This window comes from Schistocerca serialis, chromosome 3 (assembly GCF_023864345.2).
Source record: "Schistocerca serialis cubense isolate TAMUIC-IGC-003099 chromosome 3, iqSchSeri2.2, whole genome shotgun sequence".
Taxonomy (NCBI): Eukaryota; Metazoa; Arthropoda; class Insecta; order Orthoptera; family Acrididae; genus Schistocerca; species Schistocerca serialis.
This window is the reverse complement of record NC_064640.1, coordinates 423,419,512-423,447,129: the sequence shown is the minus strand read 5'-3', so window position 1 is coordinate 423,447,129 and position 27,618 is coordinate 423,419,512. Positions and strand designations below refer to the sequence as shown.

General features: G+C 38.3%; 1 protein-coding gene across 1 annotated transcript in view; it reads left to right on the top strand.

The window, feature by feature from the left end:
- The window catches only part of LOC126470304 (protein unc-79 homolog), an 857,658-nt gene that overhangs the window by 750,373 nt on the left and 79,667 nt on the right, over positions 1-27,618 (top strand). The window contains exons 45-46 of the mRNA XM_050098074.1: positions 887-1,051; positions 14,960-15,135. Coding sequence (XP_049954031.1) covers positions 887-1,051; positions 14,960-15,135 — 341 coding nt within the window. The remainder of the gene's footprint in view (positions 1-886; positions 1,052-14,959; positions 15,136-27,618) is intronic.

Here is a 27,618-nt window from a genome sequence, read left to right as displayed (position 1 = left end):
ATTATTCAGGCCTTAACTGATGTGGGTGCAAATTTACTTTTCAATTTTCTTCATCCCCCTGACCCTTTCTTACCCTATCCCATTCAAATGTATGTCAATAAATGTATCTTTATAAAATACCAAGACACAGATTTCAGTGTAGAAACTACAAATATTCTTTCAGTCCCACAAATCTCATGAAAACAAAATTAGAAAAATAAGTGGCCATATAAAGGAACATAATCAATCTTGATCATGTTGAGCACCACAGCTCTCACCAAAGTTAATGATTAATGAAAAATACCTCAGCCTTATTATTACACATTTATTGTGTTATCACTGATTTTGCTCATAGAACATCTGCAGGCTGCTAAGATGCGGCAGAGTCATGACACAAATGGTCTGGTTGTCATGTGTAATATTAAAGACCAAATCTAAACACAACATTCATAAACATTCTGCTGACCACCTTGCAGAATATGGCGAGCAGGCAGAGCATATTGTGCATTGTTTACTGTACAGTAATGTTTATTAGCATTGTTTTTAGATTTGGTCTTTAACATTACATATGAGAAACAGACAGCACAGCTTGGCTGCCTGAAGATCTTCTGTGAATGAAACTGGTCATAACACAATAGATATTTAATAATACTGCTGAGGTGGTTTTCCTTAATCATTAATAATCAATAATTCTTTCCATGCTCCACGCATGAATAGAATGATAAGAAACCTTTAAAAAATTCTGCAGTAGACTCTTTGTCATTCACTTCTGTAAGCTGTGGAATGTAGACATAGATGAAGCAATACCTAATATTGAAAATAATTAGCAGTAGTTTAGTTACATTTATGTGAATGTCTTTGACTCACTTTTGGTGTCCATCTTACTACTTCAGATGTGTTCTTTCAGGATGCTGGTAGCTCATTACCAGTGAATATGTTGGTGGAACATTCCTTCCCTGTAGGCCCAGAAGGTGGTCCTGTGTACAACACAAATGCTTCAGAGTGTATGAGACATCACCTTGGAGACTCATTGGAATTCTTAGCTGACTTCCATACACTAAGCAAAGTCAAGGTAATGATGTTGATAACTGGGTAGTTATTTTTTCCTTTCTTTTCATAACACATACTTCTTTAAATTCATGTTCTAGTTTCAGGTGTTAACATTTCAGAATACGATCTGTATATTTCATTTGTCTCCCTTGTGTTATATAAGCTTGCTTGGCTCATTTTGCCATCACTCCATTGATATTGGCATATCTGATTTACAGTGAGGAACACACACTCTGACCAGCCAAAACATTAAGAACTGCTTAAGAGTGTGATTATCCACCTTTGGAATGCAATTCTCCAAGGGCTATCATATGAGAGCTCACACCAGCTGGAAGCATTACGGCAACTGCACACAATGAGACTGAGTGCCACTTGGTGGTGCAACAGGCTTATGATGTGGTAAGGGAAGTCTGAGGCTGAGCAGAGACAAATGGAAGTCTGAGGCTGGCCCACTCTGTAAAACAGTATAGGAGAGAATCCATGCTACATCTGATGATAGAGTTCAGTGCTGACATAGGCACAATTGCTTCAGAGTACACTGTTCATTGCACATTGTGGCTCCATTGCAGATGACATCTATGTGTCACCATGTTTACCTGACGACATCATCAGTTTGAATTTCTTGGAGTGTAGGTTCATTGAGATTGGATCATGGATCAGTGGAAACATGTCACCTGTCCAGATGAATCATGTTTCTTGTTACACCAGCTCAATGGTCATGTGTGGATATGCTGTCATCAGGCAAATGGCTGTTAAAACCATGCAACGCACCATGGACATCGGCTGGTGAGGGCAGGATAACGCTATGGGGGACATACATCTTGGCATCCATGGGACGTATGGTAGTAATCCAAGACACCAAAATAGTTGTGGACTGCAGGACCATTATTGTGGATCATGTGTGTCCCTTCATGCTTGATGTCTTTCCTGATGGCAATGGCATATACCAACAATTTAACAGCCAATGTCACAAGGCCAGACCAGAATCATGCTAAAATGGTTAGTGAACTCATATTGATACCTTGGCTGCGAAATTTGCCTGGTCTGAACTTCATAGAATGCATCTGGGATTGATGAATTCTTCTCGGGTTATCAGCCGAGTGGAGTGGTGGCGTCATCTTGTCATAACGTTTTGATGAGTTTCGTACCCATCATCTTATGGCGAAGTTGCCTTCACCAGAAGATGATGGGTATGAAACTCATCAAAACGTTGCGACAAGATGATGCCACCACTTGTGCATAGACTTCTGTTGCCATATACATCCAGAAATCTACCAAGGACGTGACATGTTTGTGTCATGCAAAATTTCTGCTTTATTTATTGATGTTTTTATTTGTATACTGTTTATTTAGCCTGACCAGATTAGGGCCTCAAGATTCTTTCTTACATCTGACCAGGAACAACACATACAGAAAACATTACATTACAATTACAATAATAATAATTTGCATCATCAATATAAACAATAATTGGCAACAATAATAATAGTATCACTAATAGTAATGATAAACTATTGGAGGCACTAAGAATGCTGTTGATTGTTATTACATAACAATCTCTGTTATTAATAAAAAGTAATAATTAGCAATAATAATAATAGTAACACTAATAATAATAAAATATTGAGGCATTTAGAATGATGTTGATTAGTTTCGTACCTTAGAAGGCTCATTTGGTATTAGAAGAAGTGGAAGGGGTAATGAAAGAGGAGAAGTTTAAAATGAAAATGACAGTGGCTGTTAGTAAAGAAGAGAATTTCAATAGAGAACTCTATAGACAAGTGGTGGGAAAAGTGATGAGGAGAGAGTGACAATAAGAGTTAGCTGCAGGTAAGAGTATGGAAGAGACAGGTATTGTGGTAGAAGGTGAGTCATTAGCTGTCTTTTAAAATTTGAAAGGATTATAATTTCTCTAATAGTTTGAGGAAGGATGTTCCAAAGTCCAGTTCCTGATACAGACAGTGACTTAGAGAACACGGCAGTGTTTGGTAGTGGTACAGAGAGGATTTTACTTTGTTGTGAATGATTATTTTTTGCTGTTGTGTTCAGACAGATGTGTAATGGTTGGAGATACATAAGAAAAAGTGTAATGATTGAGAAGATGATAGAGCAAACACAGATCTCTGTGATTATTAGCATGTAGGCATTATAATTGTTTGTAAGCAGGAGTGATGTGGTCGAAATAGCATATGTCACAATTGTAACATACTCAAGCTTTCATCATCAGTTCCAGCTGGTGTGAGCTCTCATATGATAGCCCTTGGAGAATTGCATTCCAAAGGTGGATAATCACACTATTAAGCTGTTCATTGTGTTTTGGCTGGTCAGAGTGTGTGTTCCTCATTGACAATATTGGATTGTGAAATGTTTGTATTAAAGTAGGCAATAATAACTTCACTTATCCTGAAAAAAAGGGAATAAAATTTCTAGCTTATTATTGTCACACAACAGCTGTGGTTTCAACACCTGTTCAATGCCCAGTTGCTTTAAAGTTACTGAAGATTCTTTCCATACCTACTGCATAGTTTAATACAATTTGATTTAATTAAATATAATACCAGAAATTATGTACATGACTGAGAGATATGATATTCCACAGTTAAATACACTGTTAATTTAGATATATTTGCAAATCTGTAAATATGCAAATTGTACCTGTGAGCTCTAAAAATAAATATTTGAATACATACCTTTAGAACATGAATCTAATAAGCCCTTGACAGCTGTGTCACAGGCAAATGAAAAAATAATTGCAAGATGAAGACATCACCTTGAGACACCACTGCATACTAAAAGTCAGGACTTGGTTCAGGGTTTTGATGAGTGTTGGGAGAGAGAGAAAAGAAAGAAAGAAGAGAACTGAAGTCCACATAAGCACTGTTAACTGCAAAAACGATGGGCCAGACACACTTGAGTAAAAGCCTCATGTGTTATTATTATTATTATTATTATTATTATTATAAGTATTACAGGATTAATTATTAATGACAATGCTTCACTGTATTCCTGTTATCTACTGCCAAGCCTCTCTATTCAGGGCATCTGCCTTGTGCACACCCTTATTCTACATTATTTCAATGATGTGGTCCTTCGAAGAATGTCGTGGAGTGCCACATTTATGTGTGCCAGGTTATTTCCATTCAAAAATTTTCTTTGCCCACTGATGATGTGACATACTTAACAAATGCTCATACCACTTTCATGATTTTCTTTCAATTCTATCAATCACTATTTCATTTGCCCTAATTCTAGCTCTTACTTCATCATATGATTTTTTCTCAATTCTTTATATTCTGGCACTCCTTCATAAAAAATCCATTTCCACAGCTATTAGTCTTCTTTTGAGGTCAGGACTTAAAATCTAATGTTGTGATCCACAGCATAGGACAATTTAAACAATTAGCATATCTACACTTTTATTATTGTTGTTAGAAATGTTCTTGTCCATCAAAAAGAATTCATACATTCTATTGCTTTTCCGTTGTGTTGTATTCCATATTTTACTTCTGTTTTACCCAGTACACTTTTGTCAATAAATGGCCGTAGATATTTAAATTTTTCTACCTGTCTCATAACTGATCCACCATTGATGTGATGTCCTTCAGCAAAGGAAGGAGGTGCAAAATACTTGTTTGACCAACACTTGAATGTTGCTTGTCAGTCTGGGATCTGTACCACATAGGATTGATAGAGGAAATAGGGTAAGTCAAAAGAAGAGAAGCATGTTTCATTATAGGTTAATTTAGTAACTGAAAAAGTCTCAGGGAGATGCTCAGTCAACTCCAGTGGCAGACACTGTTAGAGAAGAGTTCTGCATCACAGTATGGTCTACTGTTAAAATTCTCACAGCGCACGTGCCTGGAAGAGTCAACCAGTATACTGCTTCCTCAGACATAAGTCTAGTGAAAAGTCTCTGAAGATAAAATTGGAAATGAACCCACACAGAGGCTTACAGCAGTCATTCTTCCTGCGAACCATTCACAACTGGAATAGGAAAAGGGAGAAGTTTGAAATGGTGTAAACTCATACAGTTGAAAGTACATGATGCTAGAAACAAAAAATTCTCAGTAAACATAGGGTTGAAAATGCATAAAAATGCATACCTTAAGAGCTACAAGCAATTTTTCATCTTCGATACTGTGAAATAAATCTCTTCTACTGCAAGTTCTTTACTTTCCATATTTTGGGAACTGGTAGTATGGAACATAACAAGAAAAAAGGTCCAGTAAACATGTGCTCTAAAATGCATTCATTAAGAGCTGTGAGCCCTTATTCATCTTTGCTACTTTGAAACACAACTCTTCTAATGATCAAGTGCTCATAACTTTTAAGGTATGTGTTTTAGAGCACATGTTTGGTGGACATTTTTTCCTTGTTTTGGTCCAAAATATGGAAAGCAAAGAACTTGCAGTAGAAGAGATTTGTTTCACAGTATCAAAGATGAAAAATTGCTCACTGCTCTTAAAGTATGCATTTTAGACCCTATGTTTACTGAGACTGTTTTGCTTCTAGTATCATGTACTTTCAACTGTATGCATTTGTGCCATTAATCAGGATACACCCTGTATATTTATTTGAAATATGCTTCCCACAGTTTTGCTCTAGGAACCATGTCATAAGCTTTTGCTAAACCTACAAAGGCAATATATAACTCCTTCCCTACTGTTATAAATTTCTCCATTAGCTGTTGTAAAATAAAGAGGTTATCTGCACAGAATTTATTCCATCTGAACCCATTCTGGCCTTCCATAATATAGTGACCAACATTCTGCCTCATTTTCTCATAGATAATTTTGCCAAATAGGCAGCCCATCACACACTAATGCCTCTGTGGCAGTTAGTTTCTCTTATAATACTCTCCTTGAAAATCGAAACCATATATGATCTTTTCCTCTCTGATGGAATTTCAGTCCCTTGGCACCAGTTATTCATAAGGGGTATTATTCTTTTCTTCAAATGGTGTCTTCCAGCTTTCAATAATTCCACGGGAATATTTCCAGGACCAAGTGATCAGACAGTCTTAGCTAACACATTTTTCACTTTCTCCGTAGTATTGGTCATATTTTGAACAGTTCCTCCAGTCTTACTTTCTTCCTCTTTTATGAACTGAGGTCTGTCTTCAATCAGAAGACCTGTATAATGCTTTTTCCCAATCCCTTAAAGGAATTAAGTTGGCAGGTGCTTTGTTTACTTTTTTCCATACTCCACACTTCTATCATTTGTGATCCACCTCTTAAACTCGCAATCTGAATGGATTTCAACTCCCACATCTTCTTATTTTCTAATTTAATCCTGTTTCTTAATTCATGACTTCTCAACTGGTAATTTTGTTTGTCTTGAGGTGATTTAGTTGATAACCATTTTTTGTATAAATTCTTCTTTTCCTGAATCAACTTTTTAAGGACATCTGACATCCATGGAGGATCCTGTTTGTCTATGCTCTTGCTCTCAGCCCCAGTACCTGTAGAGCAATTTTCCTAATTGCTTGTTTAGTATTTGTCAGCTTCTGGCATCATTTTTAGTTTACACTCTAATCTTCATTCAAATAAATCCTTCATGTTGATTTGCTTCAGGTGAAAGAGTTTGTACCATGTCTACATCAGTTTCTCTTCATTGCTCTGGCTAGTCAGTTGTCCAGTTGTTGAGAGTTTACTCATAAATGGGTGTTTCACCTTTGATAAAGCATAAGTAGTGATTAGAGTGACAGTTGATTTCCCATGTGGCTCTACAGGCTTGAATTAATGTTTTTTTTTTTATGTTTGCGTAGTAATGATGTAATCAATTAATGATTTCTGCTGTAACAAGGGTCTTTTCCATGTATATCTGTGAATATGTTATGTGAATAATATGTGTTCAGAATCCTCAAGTTATACTGGTAATATAATTCTACAAGATTGTCCCAGAACATTTTCCTCATATCTTCATGTCTTCCTACTTCTGCATCATTTACTTGTGAGCCCACTCTTGCATTAAAACTCTTACTCTTATTACATCTTGGTGGTTTTTACCTCGGTTGAGTAGGTGGTCTTATTTCTGGTAGAAGTGATCTTTTATCTGCTGTAACATATCATCATTCAGTGCATATACTCCTATCATCACAGTCATGTTATACATGACTGTGATGGTAACAATGCTTTCATATAAAAATCTATAATCCTTGATGCAAGTGCTAAGGGCTTTGTTAATTAGAATTGAAACATCTGCTTTTGCCTGTTTATGTCTATCAACTCCAGACCAAAATTGAATGAAATTCCCAAATTTCTCATTTCTTTGTCTCTTTTTTTTAGTTTCAGACAAAACAGTTATGTCCATGTTCAGTTGATTCATTTCATTCTCTGTTTCAGTGAATTTATTTGCCATGCTCTGAACATTCCATGTACCGGCCCTCAGTGTCCTTACCTGGCCAGTAACTGTCATAATGTTTCTCCATCCTAGTCTTGAGGCTTTGTTGTAGATTCATGAGCATGTGGAAGTTTTCATGGCCCATTCCACAGCATATCACCCGCAAAGTAATGGACTAGTCGAGCGCTGGCACCGCACTTTCAAGGCGGCTCTTCAATACGACGACTCTCTATGGATGGAGGCCCTTCCCCTTGTGCTACTCGGCATTCGTGTGATCTATAAGGAAGACCTCAAAGGCACAATAGCCAAGTTTGTATACAACCAGAACATTGTTCTCCCTGCCAAACTTGTGAGCCCTTCTGCTTCTCTCCCTCAGTCTGACTTACCTTCCTTAGTGGACCACGTCAGACGCCAGTTCATCAACCTCCATATCCCTCCACCTGCCAGCCATTCCTGCCATAACGTTCACGTCCTGAAATCTCTGGACAATTTTGAGTACGTCATGCTCCGAGATGACACTGTCCATGCTCCCCTCCAACCTCCATATACTGGCCCGTACCGAGTTCTCCGGCGCTCAGCCAACACCTCTGACATCCAGATGAAAGATTCAGGTGTTACAGTCTCTCTCAACAGACTTAAGCCTGCTCATGTTGAGCTTTCTTCTAGCCCCCTTCAGGCCATGACCACGCCACTCACTGTCGTGGCTCACGACACTCCGACCATTCCCTCCACGTCAGACTTACACACTCGATCGAGTGACTTCCAGCTCCAATCGTCGAGCTCTCCTCCGATCTAGCTCTCTACTCCAGTTTCACGCACTCCATCAAGTGACCACATGCTCCCCATGTCAAGCTTACCTACGATCATGCCCTCGCCGCCGGCCCCTTCGCCTGTCGCTTCAACCTCTCCACCATCACCTGCCTCACCCTGTCGAGGTTTCTCATCCCCCCCCCCATCTTGAACGTGCCCTCACTCGAAGTGTTTGTTCCTGTCCCACCAGACATAATCCAGAACATCTTAATAATACTGTGTGATTATACACTGTTCATTGTGTGTTTCCCTTCATCCAGTGCTCATGACACAACCTCTGCCATTCCCTGCCACCTGGTGAAATGTGTTCCCCACCCGCCCGACGTTGACCTGGACATGCTTCGTGTGTTCGCCACGCTCTCCGAAGACATCGTCGTTGTCGCTCTGTTTCACCCACAAACCGCCGTCCTACCTGTTGCCACATGACCAGCACGCCCAGTACGACACCCAGCTTGCTTCAACGACTTCCAGGTTCAGTGGCCGAACCTTCCTTCACGACATTTACCCACACAGCTTCCCGACGACGCTGTCTAGCTGACCGTCGTCCAGCTCCTGCAGACCACAGCTGCCTACACCTTACTCAACTAACTCCCCCCCCCCCCCCTCCAGCCTCTCAAGAGTACTCCGTACTGCCTGCGGGGGGGGGGGGGGGGGGGGGGGGGGGCTATGTGGCGCTGATGAGGTCGACACCAGTATCGATATGCGTTAGTCTTTGGACTCTGAGCGTCGTCTTTGAACTGTAAGCATTGTCTTTGGGCTGTTCCACCATGTCAGTTCTTTGTGAGCCTTGCATGTTTTTAGGTGAATAAATGAACTACTGCAAAATGGGTGTTGTTTGGTGTAACCAACCCTAACTTCTTCCTCACACTAATTCCTTCCCGGGGGGGTAGGGGGTGGTGACAGCAAGGGCATCTGGCCACCCCTTAATATTCACATGTCACATCTGATTAACCAGCAGACCCTGCAAGTTGAGATAAATGCTTGGAAAGAGAGAGAGAAAGACAGATTTTAGTCATTTGAAAAGTTTCTCTCAAAATTAAAGTGAACACGTTTCATGTTCTGAAATATTTTCTTATTATACATTTTAGTACATTTGTACTTAAGTGAAATAATTTTCTATAATTTATTAAATCATAAAAAAGACAACCAAAATTTATATAATTTATGCAGTACATTTGTGTATTGGGTAATCTGTTTTCCAAATGTATCAGGTACTTCGAGTATTTGTGTGTATCGAGTACTATGAATGCCTGCATTTATCATATATTCTGGTTTGTAGTTAAAACAAGGTTATTGACTAGTTCCAATACAAGAAACAAACCTGTAATTGGATACTATTGAGTTCTTTCTCTTTGTTATGAGCATTGCCTTGCTTTTTCCACATTTAAAGAGAGCTGTCTTTCAATACACGAAGTAAAAGTTTTTCCCAAGTCTTTCTGAATCTCCTTCAGTAGTCTGATGATGATACTTTCCTTTAGACAACAGCATTGTTGGCAAACAATTTAATGGTATTGCCTACTGTATCTGATGAGTTATTAATGTATATTGAGGAATTTATTGGTTCTATCATACAACCGTAGGGTACATCCATTTTTACTTTCATTTCTGTTCAACTTTGCCATCTACTGTGGCATAATGGTTTGTATTAGTAAAAAAATCACTGAATCATTAACAAATATTTGAAGATATACCATCTGATTATATTTGGGTTATTAGTCAATGATGTGGAACAGTTCAAATGTCTTTTGGAAATCTAGTAAGATGGAATATGGTTCTTTATCTGTAGATACCATTTGCAAGACACGATGTGTGAATAAAAATAGCTGTCTTTCACATGATAAGTTTTTTTAATACATGCTTATTATTTGAAAGAACCTTCTATTCTTCCAGGAATATCATAATCTTTGAACTTGAATATTGTCTAGGGTCCTACAACAAACAAATGTTAGTGATAGGAGTCACAATCATGTGGGCCCACTCTTTTACCCTTGCTCTAAACTGAAGCAGCACACACTATTTCAAATCACCTAAGCCAATTCACTGTGCAAGAGAATCTCATTAAAAATGAGTTCAGAAAAGGGCTAGTTGCCAAGCATATTCAAAGTAAAATCTAATAGAACACCTATCAAAGCCTTATGCCTTGCTTGTTTTGAGTAGTCTTAATTGTTGTTAAATTCAAATGATACTTATTTTATTTCTCTCTATCTGTGTGTGTTTGTGTGTGTGTGTGTGTGTGTGTGTGTGTGTGTGTGTGTGTGTGTGTGTGTATGTGTATGTATGTGTGTGTGTGTGTGTGTGATATTCAAACAGTGGAATGGCACTCTTTAGTCCATGGTCTCCAGAAAAATGTGTCTGTTGGAGATGTATAGATGATAGTTAGCAACATCATTTCAAACTCCTTGCCTGATTTGCAGATTTGACTACATTCCAGTGACCTAGTCTGTTCCTAACATTACTGGTGCCAACTGCAGCCCTCAACTGTTTTAACTCAGCTTTTACTGCTGCTTTTACTACATAAGTCCAAGATCACCTCTTCCTTCTCCATAATAATGGCGCAGTGAGAAAAACTACTATGATGCCAAAGGCCTGCCTCATCTCCTTCCAAGTAGCTTGCTTCACAGGAAGCTACATGATAAATTGTGTTTATAATTTTACATCCTCCAAACCAATTAAAGAATTAGTTATTGCTCTTTATAAAATATTAATTACTAGCTTCTTTGCCCATTGTAAGAATGTGTATTATCACCAACTGTCACTTAATTCCTGCAAAAATACCCCTGTTAACACTTCCAAAGCTGCAGAAGCACTAAAACTAACCTCCTAAACAATTGTTATCTCTACAGCAGCTTCTTATTGCTGGAATAATCAAATTTAGCAGTGCAGTCACTTCCAAGGATCTTCATTTCTTGGCAAGTGTCCACTGCTGTGCACTTCACTGGAATGTAAAAGTTTACACAGCAAATGAATGAATGAATGAAAGTGATATGATTGTTAACTTTGTTGATAGGAGGCTTGTTGTCAAATAGATATCAAACTTAACTATTTTCTCAATTTCAGTTGCTGTTTTCTTGGTAGCTACTGAATTGTTAAAGAACTAGTTTGTGCAGCCTATCTATCCATAAACCTAGGTGCTGTAGATGATAAAATACTTATGGCATGCACGAATAATAGTAGAATTCTGAAAGGAAACTAAAATTGCAGAATTTGACATATATGTTTAAGCAAAGTATGACAAGTTGTTCTTTTGTGCATCACTAAAAGAAATAAAATAGAAAAGTTTATAGTATACAGACTAGCACAATCAATTACCTGATCTGTCAACAAACAAAGGCATTATGATACATTTATTTTAGATTTCTTTAGACATAGATTGAATTTTTGTGTTAAATCCTTTTGATTGATTATGACACATAATTAATTCATATAGCCATTTAGAAGGATCTGAAAAAGTTATCTGCACACAGTATGGTGGTGTAATGTTGCTTTACTGGTAACCTTTCATTTCATTCAACACTGGGCAGCACTATTACATTTGGAAGCATAAACTCTGTGGTTTTATTTTATGTCTGATAAAATTTTTCTTGAAATAAGTTTTTACCCTGTTTTGACTCATAAATATCTTAGTTCAACAGGAATTCTTCCAGCATGTGATGTTAAATTCATTTTCAACTAGTGTCTTGTACAGACAAAATGAATACAGAATGAGCTTATACAGCAGCAGAACATTGAACTTGTATCAGTGGTGTAATGGTTCAGATCCACATTTAGTACAACACTGTAAATTTGCTGTGGTTTTCCTAAATCTCTTCTTAAATCTTTTCTGACTAATGTAGTGATAATCTATTGATGAAGTTGAAATCCAATGATTTCTTGCTTCTTTTCCATATAGTTATCAACTTTCTCTAAAAATGTAATTTTTGTGGTATACTAATTGTATGAAACAATTGTCTTCTCCCCTGCTACCATACTGATCTCTATCATCATGTTTCAAACTAAATGTTCTTCATTTTAGAGGTATTCTTCAAGTTGTTCTCTTTATTTGTAGTCTCTTGTGAGATATGATCCAGTGTGCCACTTTCCCTGTACTACCTTCATTTCCATTTTTGATATGATTGTGCTTCCCTATTCCTCTGATGACACTTACTGGTGCCATTTGATTATTTATTTGTAGCACTATGTCATTTATTTGAACATAGCAAGAATAAAGTTGTGTCTCTTTTGCTTGTTTTTGTTTTATATATCTGGATATTTCCTTCTAGATCTACATCTATGTACATTCTCCACAAGCCAACATATTGTGTTTGGCGGAGGGTACCATGTACCATTAGCCATTTCCTTTCTCACTTGCAAATGGAGTGAGGGAAAAACAACTATCTATATTCCTCCGTATGAACCCTAATTGCTCTTATATTGTTTTCATAGTCCTCATGCAAAATGTATGTTGGCAGCAGTAGGATTCTTCTGCAGTCATCTGCAAATGCCTGTTCCTTAAAGTTTCTCAAAAGTCTCTGCAAGAAGTATGTGATCTTCCCACCATAGACACCCATTTGAGTTCATCAAGCATCTGTATAATACTTGAGTGTTGATTGAAACTACTGATAACAATCTTAGCAGCATGCTTTTGAATTACTTTGATACCTTCCTTTAATCTGACCTGGTGAGGATCCCATATTTGCTAGTGGCACTGAAGAGTGAGTCACACAAGTGTACTGTATAGTCTCCCTTGTAAATGAGCTGCATTTTCCTGAAACTCTCCAAATAAACTGAAGCCTACCATTCACCTTCCCTACTACCATCCTTACATACTCATTTTATTTCATATTGCTTTGCAGCATTATGCCTGGATATTTAATCAATGTGACTCTATCAAGCAGCACACCACTAATACTATATTCAAACATCACAGAATTGTTTTTCCTACTCCACATTTAGAGCAAGCTGCCATTCATCACACCAAATAGAAATTCTGCCTAATTCATCCTGTATCCATCTACCATCACTCAACAGTGATACTTTCTGGCATACTACAGCATCATCAGCAAACAGTTGTAGCTTGCTGCTCACAGTATCCATCACATCATTTATGTATGTCAAGAACAAATTTGATCCAATGACACTTCCCTAGGACACTCCTGATGATAACCCTTATATCAAATTAAAACTTAGTATCATGGACAGTGTACTGCGTTTTATTATTTAAGAAGTCCTTGAGTCAGCCACATACCTGGGAACCTACTCTGCATGCTTGGGCCTTCATTAACAGTCTCCAGTGGGGCACTATATCAAACCAAACAAAACCATACATTTAATCTTAAGCAATTTTATAACATTTTAAGTAGCTTCATTTATTCCTTAATTATTTTTTCTAAATCTTTCTGATTTCTGAAGTAATAATGAGGCAAAATAAAAGTATATAATACCACATTTTGAAGTTTAGTATTTCTGTAAGTATTTTAAGAAAACAAAATAATGCTCTTTTTCAATTAAGTTGTAAGAGCATAACAGTATGACAACTGTAATTGTTACTACATAACATCATAGTACATACAACTTTGTCTTCCCCTGGTTTGGCGCACTACCTCAACAATGTCATAATGTTTATTGCAATATAAGGGAGAGATAGCTTGCTATTCACCATAAAGATTACACATTGAGTTGCAGACAGGCACAATGAAAAGACACTTATTCATTAGCTTTCAACCAAAGCTTTCTTCAGAAAAGGAAACATGCATACATTCGTTGACACAAGCAAGCACACCTCACACAGACATGACCGCCATCTCAGGGCAGCTCAGAGCAGAGCACACTCCAGTCTGAGCTGTCAACGATGATAATCATGTGTGTGTTAGGTGAGCTTGCTTGTGTGTATGAATGTGTGTGCATTACCTTCTCTAAATAATGCTTTGGCTGAAAGATAATTGATAAGTGTCTTTTCATTGTACCTGTCTGCAACTCTATGTGTCATCTTTATGGTGGGTAGCAATTTATCTTTTCCTTGTATTGTTGATATTCCAACCTGGAGTTTCCATTGTTTGATTGTTCATCCTTTTATTATTCAAGGACAACTAGTTGTTATGCATGTACATAAATTCTGCAGAACACACACACACACACAAAATGCACAAAAAATAGATTGTTCTAGTACATACAACAGTTAATGCTCAAAAAAGTTGCTGTTGTTCTGTTTTGAGCCAATTCAATTAAGTTTTATATTTTTCTATAATTAAATATATGGATGTTATGGAAATAGTCATCTTTCCAACTGAAGTGAGGGGATTTAAAACTTTCCAGGCATATAGATTTTTCTGTGAAATTTCATGAGAACTTCTATTTATGATCCCACTAGCACATCTGTTATGCCCAAGCATTCCTCCATGCAGTATCTGGCTCTAAACCAGATATCATTGACTTTTGCCATTAGGAAACTTTTTCTCTATGTAAGTGACATCTTTCCATGATTTTACTGAACAAAGTGATTGATCTGATAGACACTGAAAAGGCAAGCTCTCACAATGAATGGCATGCAAAGCAATGAAGGGACTTACTGAGGAATGCATGTACTCAAATAACATCTGTGCAGGGACTTAGGACTTCAGCATACATGTTCTAAAGATGCCTTCAATAGAGGAGCCTAGTGTACTTTCATCACAAATAAGTGGAAGACTCAGTAATAAGATATCATGTGAGCATTTGATGTGTTCCTCATATCAACATTGCCGTAGTTTGTCCTCATATCTATGTATGTCCAGTAGAAATAAATATATATATTGTGTTCCAGAGCTACTGTAAAGGTATGGCAGCTGGACTGAATGAAGATACACTTGGTGGCGTACTGAAGAGTGGAATTGCACAATTCCTTGCCTTAGAAATCACAAGAGGAAACAGCAGAGACAGCAGAGCAGTGTCAAGATACTTGCCTTGGCTCTACAATGCACCTTCAGCTCTGCAACAAGGGTGTGTAAGGCTGACTTGTTTGAAGCATTTCCGTCTCACATTTTTTTTCTGTTTGCAGTACTGATATTTGCAGTAGAAGCTATCTTATTTATTGTACTTAGTCTGTGATCATGGTCTTTCATGCTGTTGAAGCATTTTACAAAATAAATCATCACTACAAACCATAGAAATGCAAGTGATGAACTAAATCCGTGCCTCATTATTACTGAAAACTGCATAAATAAGAGTCCAGTGCAGTGAGAGTGAGTTGAATAATTTATGACCTAAGTAAAAAAATAGTTCTCCTTCCAGTTAGTACAAAAATGTGAACATTTTCCAGCTCTTCAAATCCCACAAAATAATATTTTTTGTGTATATGCTGCTGGCTCTTAAAATTGTAACATCAAATTTCCATGAAGTGTGCTGCTGTATTTTAGTCAATCGGCACAAAGTAGGTAGGAGTAACACTTGTAAATTCTGTATATAAATTAATATTATGCAATCAGTTTTTCATTTATAAATCACATTTGAATGTTAATTGTTTGTGAGAAGATCATGTTATGACGTGTAATGGGGAGAAATGTCTACCGGCCCATGTTAGAATTCAATAGCAGCGGAACTGTGACCTACTGAGGCTGCAACTGATCATTCTGCAGTATTAGCACTCACATTAATTGACATATGATACACTGCCATGCATGATCTAAATGGCTATGCATGATTAGTGCCCAATAGGACAGACATATTGATCCTCCACCTGTGCAGCATTGTACTGCCACATCAGATAACTTGAGCCTTGTTTGCAGTAGGAGAAGTATCCACATGGACAGCACCACAGACTATCAGCATGGTGTCCATCCTTGTGGCTTCTCTTGACACAGCAGCAGAGACAGGCATGATAAAAAGTATAGTGCACCCAATAAAAGCACTGGAAACAAGAGTGGTACTATGTGATCTTTTCCAATGAGTCACAATTTTGCTTGTACTATCCCAGTTCACATATATGAGTATGTGTGGATGTTCTGAGGAGAACAGATGTTGCCACATTTGCATTTGTCATCATCACACGCCCACCACCTAGCATGATGTTATGGGGTGCCACTGGGTACACAGCAGTATTACCTCTTGTTCATATAGTCAGTAATAATTGACAGCAATCATTACATCTCTGATGCGTTAAGGCCAGCAGATGTACCATGTTTTCAAGGTCTCCATGATATTGCCTTTCAACAAGATAATGCAGGGCTAAATTTCTCCCATCTTATACCAACTTACCACAATACAAAAGAGTTGAACTGGTGCCCTGGTAACTGTGTTCTACGAAACTATAAGCCAATGAAAATATTTGGTCATAGGCTGCAAAAGGCTGGAGCAGCTCAGCTTCTCAGCCAGCACTGTGAACTAAATTTTGCACCCTATATGCCTCCAAAGCAACTATGAATTTAATCATGTGTTCTTACTCCTATACTGTATATGCACAATAAATAAAATTTTATTATTTGCTGTCTGTCCTGGTGTTTCACTTATAATAGGCAGTAGTGTAATAAAAACAACTTTTAACAGCAACTTTCATATTATCAGTAATGCCATTAATTATCAAATATGGTATAAAGGCCATGCAAAACAACAGTTTTCACATGCCATTCAAAAGCATTTCTTTTCAATCCATTAGGTAGTAATGAATGTTGTTCCTATAAATTTATGGCCAACAAGTTACTATCTCTGTCACCAAAAAAGTGTTTTGTTATAAATGAGCATATTCTTATGAACAAACATAATCAATCTATAAATGGCCACAAATTGTACATTAGATCAGCATTTTTGTGTGAAGATTTTGCAGCATCACCTTCGGATAAGACAGATTTTGAAGGTATTTACATTACTCCAAACACTGCCAGGGTGTTGAATTTATTACTTAATGTATTTCCTAAATGTTTAATTCCACTTTTTATAGGTGAGACATCTTAACACATTATTTTAGTTCAGGGATTTTGCACACCTCCTGTGTCACACTCTGAGATACTTTTCATAAGGCTTTATAAGTTTATTTTGCAAACAGTGACTCTGACATGCCTATATTTATGACTGGGCCTAATTTCCTCCAGTCATCCATAGCAAAATGAACAAGCTTTTATTTATTGCTAAAATTTCTACAAAACTCATGACAGTGAAAGTGCTTTTGTCTTTGACTTTGACACTATAATTACACCCTCTTGTAGCAAAGATTTCTATGGCATCAGCCGTTTTTTTGTTAATGTCTGAAGATGTGAAATGACCATGGTGTTTGCTTAACATAAGTTATAGCTGTTAAGGTGTTCAGTATATACTACAAGTTATATATCAGTATATGGAGACAAGTGTTTAAATTAAAAATATTCAAATTATATAACCTTTATCTTTTCATTAACTGATTAAGTCACTGCACTTAATCTTAGAAAGAGTATCAACCTATGTTTTATCGTCAGCTTCAGTTTAGTTTGCATATCTGTCTGTTACAATAGTTCCATTATCAGTAGTTGCTAAGAAGCCATTTCTTTTCTGGATTACACAATATTAATCAACACTGTTGATATCTACATTTTTTATTTAATGATTCCATAAACAATGCTCACTTTCCACTTTTTCTTATTGGCAAGGTGCATGTCCAAGCACAAGTAAAGCCATCATCAACTAAAAGATTGATTCAAACACTGCACTGCATTACTAAACGTGATACTATTGGAGGAAGCATGGTCTTACATTCCTCCAACCTTTTGGCTCACTTACTTAGCCATTTATATAGGGACCCATAGTATAAAATGGACTACAAACCACTATGAAATATAGCATTATTCATATTTTTCTTTCACTGACAGAGGTGGAAGAAGTGATTAGTGATAGAAAAACTTCCAAGACCAACAAATAATTGAAGCACGCCTCTCTTTATTTGTACCCTGGCACTTACCTACATAGCAACCAAGCCACGCTAAGCAATGACACCACATACAAGGTGTTAGTGGTATAAGTGCAGATATTTCTGTTGATGTCTGAGGACAGTGTACTGAATGACATTACATTAGTATTTGCTTCATCTTCAGACCAATAGGTATAGCTGTTATAAATAGTATGTTTTTAGGTTGGTTAGTATTTCCAAGTATGTGTGACGTGAGCAAACCATTAATGTTTATTCCCCCCCCCCCCCCCCCCACCCAGGAAGTCAGTCAGATATTGAAATGTGGACATGTGGAGGCAAAACAAATAGTCTATACTGACAGGTGCAATCCACTTCATGGTGCAGTTACAACTGTTCAGAAAACATTTGATGTGTTTGTGGGTTTGTGGGAAGACTGTTAAACACAGAGAGAAAACAACTAACACACTGAAGTGGGTATAAGTTAACAATGACAACTATATCTGTAACACTCTGGATATATTTCCAGGAACCTTATAATGAAATTTATTACAATCCTCAGTTTTATGTCCTGGCAGGTAAATATTTTTCAGTATCCATGGCAGGGAATCCATACCCTCTGTAAAATAGATTGTCATGTATGTGGCTGGATGTGTGGGAACTGCAGCAATTGAGAGGTAGAACCAAGGACCAGTGTGTATGTGTGTACCAACTCCTCCCCCTCCCTCCCCCCAAAGCATATAATGTGTTACTGTTTCTATTCTTAGACAACTTTCTTTTTCAGTGTTAGGTGAATGACACTTTTGTGGTGTGATCTCTTGGTCCAGTGTAATTACATTTTTCTATTTTTTTTAATTTCATGAGCAATTGAATTCCCTTCATCTGAATAACTCCACTCACTTTGACTTGCACACACCTTCCATTGTACTCACAAGGTGCATTTTGTGACAATCGCCCATTAACACTGGAAATTCTAGACCTTGGTGACATACAAATTAATGGTTCAGTTGTCAGGATTGTGTACGGCTCTTTTTACCTGAGTGTTTGGGGTTCAGTGGGCTTGTGAGGGCTACAGGAATCCACTGGAGGAGTAAGATAACTGCAGAAAGCCGTATGGTGTTCGTGAACACTCTATATTGTTCTAACACACCTAGAGCAGCTACAGGTGTGCACCCTCATCATGTGGAACATCCTAGTCTCAACCCACAGAGTCCACATTCCACGGGCAAGGTCAGGCGTCAATCTCACAGACCTCAGCAGTGAAGCATTGTCATGAAGATGACAATAGCTGCTACTCTCAGCCCAGCCCAAGTGGATAGCAACCTTCCATGGTAAACATTCTTCTACAGTACTGTGTCAGGTACAGGTGTGGCAATCATGGTTCTTATGCTGCCAGTGGGGTGGCTGAGATCTGTCCAGCTGCTGCAAGTGACACAGGCATAGTTGTCTGGGGTGTGGTGCCAGTGTGGCATCTGGCTAGTGGTGTCTCACTGATGGCACCTGGCTGATGGTATCTGACACTGGCAGGTGCCAAGTGGATCAGTACCTGAGAGGGCCTCAGTTTGGCACTCAGCCCATCAATCCTGCAGCTGGACCCACTGGCAGGTAGTTCAGTCAGGATTATGGTGGAACAGTAGCAACCTCCTGATGGAAGTCGACACTGTGACATGTCTTACCAATTTGTTCCGGTGAGCTTCTCGGTCCGATAGTTAATATTTATATGCACCAGAGTGGGTTTGCTGTGATGTTTCTGCTGCTTATGTCACACACACCACCTGCCGAAGTGTCCTCGGTTTAAGTAAATAGCCAGGCACTGGCTGGCAGGCAGGTGGTGGCACCCAGTGATGACATGCCATAATTCTGTACCATCATGTGTCCTTTTTATGGATCAAGCCCTCTTGCGTAGGCACATGCCATTACACTCTCCTCTCTTCAAAGAATTTTGCTCCCCAGATTTTCTTTGCCGCTGTACCTGGAACTACTTAATGCTTTACATTTCATTGACAGCTCATTCAGTTATTGTTTGGTTCACATTAATTTTAGAGTTCCCTTCTGTAGCTCTTCAGTGGCTAATCTGATACATGGATACATTTCAAAACTTTCCACAGTCACAGGCTGCTCCTGGAAATTAGCTCCGGCCAGAGTGGCCGAGCGGTTCTAGGCACTTCAGTCTGGAAATGTGCGACCGCTACGGTCGCAGGTTTTAATCCTGCCTTGGGCATGGATGTGTGTGATGTCCTTAGGTTGGTTAGTTTTAAGTAGTTCTAAGTTCTAGGGGACTGATGACCTCTGCTGTTAAGTCCCATAGTGCTCAGAGCCATTTGAACCATTTTTTTTTTTGAAATTATCACTAGTCCAGTAAATATCAGGATAGCTGAGATGTGTTATCATGCTTTGACTTTATTTGTTACATACATGATTAAGTCCACTTTTTAATATTTCACTCACTGCTTCCTCTGACTCTCTCCAAGATATGTCACTAAGGAGTCCATAACACACGGTGTAAGACATTGACAAGTCTGTTAGGCAGTGGTGTCAAACCATCTCATATGGATTGGGTTTTTGGATTTGCAGCAGGAATCCTACCACAGCTACTTCCAATTGACTTCCATAACATTTCATAACTATTTACTTAATCTTTCCTATAAATTATCCTCCCCAATTCCATATCTAGCTTCATTTATGAATCATTCTTCATCATCAACTTAGTCATCCTACTTCCTACATAATACATTATCTTAATAGCTTCTTATGCCTTAGAGCCACATCATGAAAAAGCACAAAGACTTGGCAAGAAGAACTTGACATAAATTATATATAAAAAAAGGAATCCATGATATAGTAACTGCAGCCACATTTTGAATTATAATGTCTAGAGAACTGTCAATTAAATCCCAAAACTTCTCCTGCCATTCCTGGGAGACTGGCTCGGCATACTGTATTTCATGAGCTTCGTGATACCACTCCTGTATTTATGCAACCACTGATACTCTGCCAGCTACAACCTGTGCCACTTAATTCAACTCCTCTTACTCAAAAATTATTTTCTACTCATCATATTTCTCTGAAATCTGGTACATTCTTCCATTATTACTGATTCTGATAGTTATCTTAGGTAGAATATCTTCTATCATGCCAATTGAATTTCAAGGGACTACAAGCAGTATAATGACGATGTCATGGCCAATGGCCTATGCAATATCTCAGTGCCCTACTTTACTGTTTTAAGTATGACGTTGCATGAGGGAAAAAAAAAATTATTATTCTGCCTATGAAATCATCCTCAACAGACTTGGGTTTCATAAAGTTTGTGCAAGATGGGTCCCAAAACAATTCACACAGTTGCATAAACAAATGCACTTAGGCAACTGCAAAAAACATTTGGATCTCTATGGTAATGAAGGGGACAACTTCTTAAACAGGATCATTACTGGTGACAAAAGATGGATCCATCATTATGAGCCGGAGAGTAAACGGGAGAGTATGGAATGGAAAGATCCTAATTCGTCATGCAAGAAAAAGTTTAAGACCAAACCGTCCACAGGAAAACTGTTTCTTACAGTTTTTTGGGATGCATAAGGTCCAGTACTGGAAAACTATGGGGAAAGGGGCACAATAATAAACAGTGTACATTACAGTGAGATATTTACTGTCAGGCTAAAGCCTGCAATTCGAAGCAAATGCCAAGGATTGCTGTCAAAAGGTGTTGTGTTGTTGCACAGAAATGCCCGTCTGCATACTGCTGCCCAAACTGCTGAAACACTCCAGAAACTTAAATTTGAAGTACTGGATCATCCTCTGTATAGTCCCAATCTTGCTTCTTCTGACTATCACTTGTTTGGTCCACTCAAACAGGCATTAAGGGGCCATCTGTTTGCCTGGGACAAAGCAGTGAAAGAAGAACAATGGGCCAAGTGCACTGAAACGCAAGGAGACTATGTCGAAAAATGATGTTCTTGTAAGTTTCCTATTTGATTACAATAAAAATTTATAACTACTTTGTGGATAATAATTGACTTACCCTTGTATCTGCTAGTTTAGGCCCTTGAAAGACTCCTAAACATATACTTACATGACAGCAATATTTACAAGAAGTTACACCTTCTATCCCATACTACTTACATTTACCTAAACTTCCATAGTATCAATGTGCCACTTCATCTGAACTATTCTCCTTACACTTACTGCTGTAATGCCCTCTTTGGTGGCATGTCCAACATATCATGTCATGTGACTTAGTGCGTGGAGATACATAAACTTGCAGGCATTAATACAACTGGTTTCATTGGTTCCTCCCTTGGGCCCTTCCCAGGTACCACAACCAAATTTATTCATGACATAATTAAACAGGACAATAGGAAGAGGACAAATCCAGGGACAATAAACACGAGGAACTAACAAGTGGTTATAGAAGCATATGCTGCAACTTATTCTTGACTGGATTAGTGATGACTAAACTTCCATTGATCCCTCTTCTGGCACCAAAATGAAGTGGCCCGGTAGGTAATTACTGCTAAAGAGGTGCAGATGAGTTATTCTTCAGATTGTAGAAATGGCATTCAGCTCTCCCACTTAGGCATTTGTGAAAATTATTTCTTGTTCCAACAAGCTTAGAGCATTTTCAGGTGTGCATCCTCATCATGTGGTGCACCATGGTCTTGATCTATGTTGTACCTGGTGATCAAAAAGTCAGTATAAATTTGAAAACTGAATAAATCACAGAATAATGTAGATAGAGAGGTAAAAATTGACACACATGCTTGGAATGACATGGGGTTTTATTAGAACCAAAAAAATACAAAAGTTCAAAAAATGTCTGACAGATGGCGCTTCATCTGATCAGAATAGCAATAATTAGCATAACAAAGTAAGACAAAGCAAATATGATGTTCTTTACAGGAAATGCTCAATATGTCCACTATCATTCCTCAACAATAGCTGTAGTCAAGGAATAATTTTGTGAACAGCACTGTAAAGCATTCCGGAGCTATGGTGAGGCATTGGCATCTGATGTTGTCTTTTAGCATCCCTAGAGATGTCGGTCGATCACAATACACTTGCAACTTCAGGTAATCCCAAAGCCAATAATCGCACGGACTGAGGTCTGGGGGCCTGGGAGGCCAAGCATGATGAAATTGGTGGCTGAGCACATGACCATCATCAAACAACGTGCGCAAGAGATCTTTCATGCATCTAGCAATACGGGGTGGAGCACCATCCTGCATAAACATAGTACATTCCAGCAGGTATTTATCAGCCAGGCTGGGGATGATGCGATTCTGTAACATATCGGCATACCTCTCACCCGTCACGGTAGCAGTTACAAAACCAGAATCATGCATTTTCTTGAAGAGAAAAGGCTCGATAATGGTAGATGTGGTAAATCCAACCCATGCCGTGACTTTCTCGTCATGCAATGGGGTTTCCACGGCAGTTCTAGGATTTTTGGTAGCCCAAATTCTGCAGTTGTGGGTGGTGACAGACCCTCGTGAAATGAGCTTCGTCGGTCCACAACATGTTACTCAACCAATCGTCATCTTCCACCATCTTTTGAAATGCCCACACCACAAATGCCCTCCGCTTCACTAAATCGCCAGGTAACAGTTCATGATGCCGATGGATTTTGTACGGATAGCATGGGAGGGTACGCCTAAGTGCCAACAAAACAGTAGTGTATGGAATGCCGGTGCGACGTTCGACTGCACAAGCGCTGACTTCCCCATGCATAGACGAACCCGCTACAGTCTCCATTTCTTCCTGAACTGTCTCAGCAGCATTACACCTTGTGCTCGGTCGGCCACTACAGGGTCTATCATCTAAACAACCCATGACTTCGAACTTCGAAATCATTCTCGCCACAGCTGCATTTGTCAATGGACCTTTACCCATTCAAGTCCCCTTCCTACGGCGATAGGATCATAATGCTGAACTAGCACATTCCCCATTCTCATAATACAGCTTCGCTAAAAGCACCTTTTCAGGTAACATCAACATGCTGTGACTGCTGGCGCATCTGATTCTCTCCCTCATTACAGCTCCTTTTATACACAATTGTGATGCGCAGTCACTGACGTTTTGCTGTCCAGCACCATCTGTCAGACATTTTGTGAACTCTGTTTTTTTCTTTTTTTTTTCTAATAAAACCCCATGTCATTCCAAGCATGTGTGTCAATTTTTACTTCTCTATCTACATTATTCCATGGTTTATTAAATTTTCAAATTCATACCGACTTTTTGGTCACCCGGTATATGTTCCACAAGTGTGGGTAGATGATGATCTCACAGACCTGAACTGCAGAGCATTTTCGTGACATCAGTAACTGCTATGCTCAGTGGGGCCTGAGCATTGAGTTGCTTTCCATGGCAGACATACCTGTACTGTGCTGTGTCAGGTGTTGGCATGGTGGTCTGGATTGTTGTCAGGGTGTATACACCCTGGGACAACTGGGAAATCTGGGAAAAATGTGGGAATTTTTTCATCTGGGAGAAAGTCAGGAAAAACCCAGAAATTTTTCAGAAGTCTGGGAATTTATCATTGTTTTAGTTTTCAGTTAAATTTTTGTAAGTCTGACTGGTAAAAATTGATACTCTAACAAATAATATTACTGTATCCTACTACTGCAAAATAATACTGCACCAATAAAACATAAGTAAGAGAAAAATACTAAAATAAGACTTTAATTGCAAAGGAAATGCACCATTTACAACAACAAAACACTGTGCACACACAAGCGTCTGCCAACAGCAAAATGTGTCAGAGACCTTAGGACAAAGACTATGCAATACTTTGTAACAACAAACTGCTTCTGATGAGTGTGACATCACAACTGTTTACATCAGATTCGTTTGAACAGTTGCCAGCAGGCTCATGTGCATGCCCAGTTCAGTCACATATGAGCTGTACAGTCTCCCGCTTCTCTGGCTACTTGAAGCCACATGCTAACTGGAAAACATTTTTCTGGTGTTCCGGAGCTGCCAGATTCATGCATGCGCAGAGCAGTCTGAGTCACACTGGGGAGAGGGGTAGTCTCCACATGACCCATGTTTATGTTGAGTGATTTTGCTGTTTCCTCTTTGTGTACAGCTCCCACATCAAATGAAAACAAAACAGATTTCTGTGGCTGCGAGCTATCAAATGAATTAAAATACATTTGCATAATTACAGAAGGTGAAATATATTATTAGTTTCAGTTTTCTGATTTTATTTCATTTCCACATTTTTGGCAGTCAAACAATAATCACCGGGCAGAACAATGAAGTTATTTTTATCAAATGTTAAGAAGTTTGGTTTTTATTAATCTTTTCCACTGAAGGAGTCAGTTTATTTGAAACAAACCAGTTCATTCCACAGTGTAGGCTAGTTCCTACTGTTTGCTGAATTTCAAGTGCAGTTTTCATCTTCTGGCACATACGGAATTTTGCCATAATAAAGAACCAAAAATGAGATAGTACAGTACTGGTACTTCAAGAAAATTTACATCCCAAAAACCACACTGAGAAGCTTAACATCAGGTTGTGGCCTACTTCACCGTGAATCAGGACATATGAATGTGCACTTCAAGCAGAATTATGCAATTTAGTATGGTTTACAAACTCCCAATCCTCTTGGTGTATCCTCTGATATCCAGTATCTTTTGTGATGTAATATAAGATATCTTAATGCTTAATATGTATTAACATACAAGCTTCCATTGCCATTGTAGCTGCGCAAGTGCGGTAATGCCTACTTTCTGTCACACTCTGGCAACTGCTGAAATGAACTTATTTCTAACAGGTCTTAGGAAAATATTGCAAATGGTCATTTGAACAGCATTACTTTCAAAGTAAACTTCCTTTTACGTTACGTTTGGAATGTGTGATTAATATTTTAAATAATAGAGCATTTGACTCTCATTTAAAACATAACAATTTGAGGACCAGCCACTTAGAAGTATTTCAAGCCCAAAAGACCAGACATTTATGTCATTATTTTAAATTTTACTGGCACATTTGTGTGATGTATCTTAAAGCGTAACACACACAAAAAAGACCAATATTACATGTGAAAGTTTAGCTTCTATTGTAGCTTATTAATCTTCAAGATCAGTATTATACGTGAAAGTTTAGTTTTCCTTGTAGCTACACTATGTATAGTAACTTAAACCATTAACTTTTCCTATTTGTGTGTTTGCTCTACTTAAGTGCTGTTGCAATTGACTAACAATATCATGTCCTATGCTCTGAATATTAGCTGTCATCGGCTGGTGAGATCACATAACATGAGCTATGATTTTTTTTTTCTTTTTTTCTTTTCTTTTCTGGGTTTCATTTTCTAAAGTGGTGTTAGGAAGATCTATGCCATTGTATAAAACATTAACCATCCAAAGGATTGATAAGTGTAAAGAGTTCCATGGGAAAGTATACTGTCATTTAACGCTGAAAAAGTGTATTTTCACCCAGGAAAAAGCATATTTTGTAACTGGGAAATCTGGGAAAAATCTGGGAATGTTTTTTCTTTGTCCCTGTATACACTCTGGTTATGCTTTCAGCAAGGCACCTGGTACCTGCCCAGCTGTGGTGAGTGACTGAGGTGTAAATCTTCAGGGTGTAAGCCCCAGTCCAGCATGTGGCTGTGACCATGTAGGCTGCAGATTACTCAGCTTGCACCATAGGGTGATGGTATTTTGGTTTCTGCTAAATATGCCAGGAGACCATTACATGCAGAAGGTGGCTGCATGGGCAGTGGACACTGTGTGGCGTGGACTGGGCAATTTTTTAGGTTAGAATGTCTCAGGAAAACACAAAGATGGCTTCAGTCTCAAGGGGGGCATGTTGAACACAGGAATAACTTATATCTAGGAACTATTGGTATAACAGTGGTAAATTGTCATAGCTGTGCTGTGAAATTACCAGAGCTGCAAACACTAATAGAAATCAGTGATGCTGAAACTATTATAGGCACTGAAAGCAGGCCAAAGCCGGAGATGAGTTCAGACAACATTTTTATGAAGAACCTAACGGTGTTCAGAAAGGATAGGCTAAATACAGTCAGTGGTGGCGTGTTGGTTGCTGTTAGTACTAGTTTATCTTGTAGCAAAATTGAAGTAGATAGTTCCTGTGAGTGAGTATGGGTAGACATCATTCTTGGCAACCAGAACAAAATAATAATTTAATCCTTTTACTGACCTCCCAACTCAGATGATACAATTGCTGAAAGGTTCAAAGAAAATTTGAGTCTAATTACAAGCACATATCTGACTCCTACAATTATAGTTGGTGGTGACTTCAATTTACTTTAGTTATGTTGGCAAAAATACATGCTTAAATCCAGAAATCATCTGAAATTGTGCTAAATGCATTCTCTGAAAATTATTTCAAGCAATTAGTTCATGAGCCCATTCAAATAGTAAACAGTTGTGAATTCACACTTGACTTCTTAACAGCAAATAATCCTGAACTACTAACGAGCATCAAAAAAAGATACTGGGATAAGTAAACACAGTGTTGCTGTAGCCAGATTATATACCCTAACTCCCAAACCGTCCAGAAGCAAATGAAAAATATATCTAATCAAAAAATGGATAAAAATTCACTTGACACCTTCTTGAGAGATAATCTCCACGTGTTACAAATTA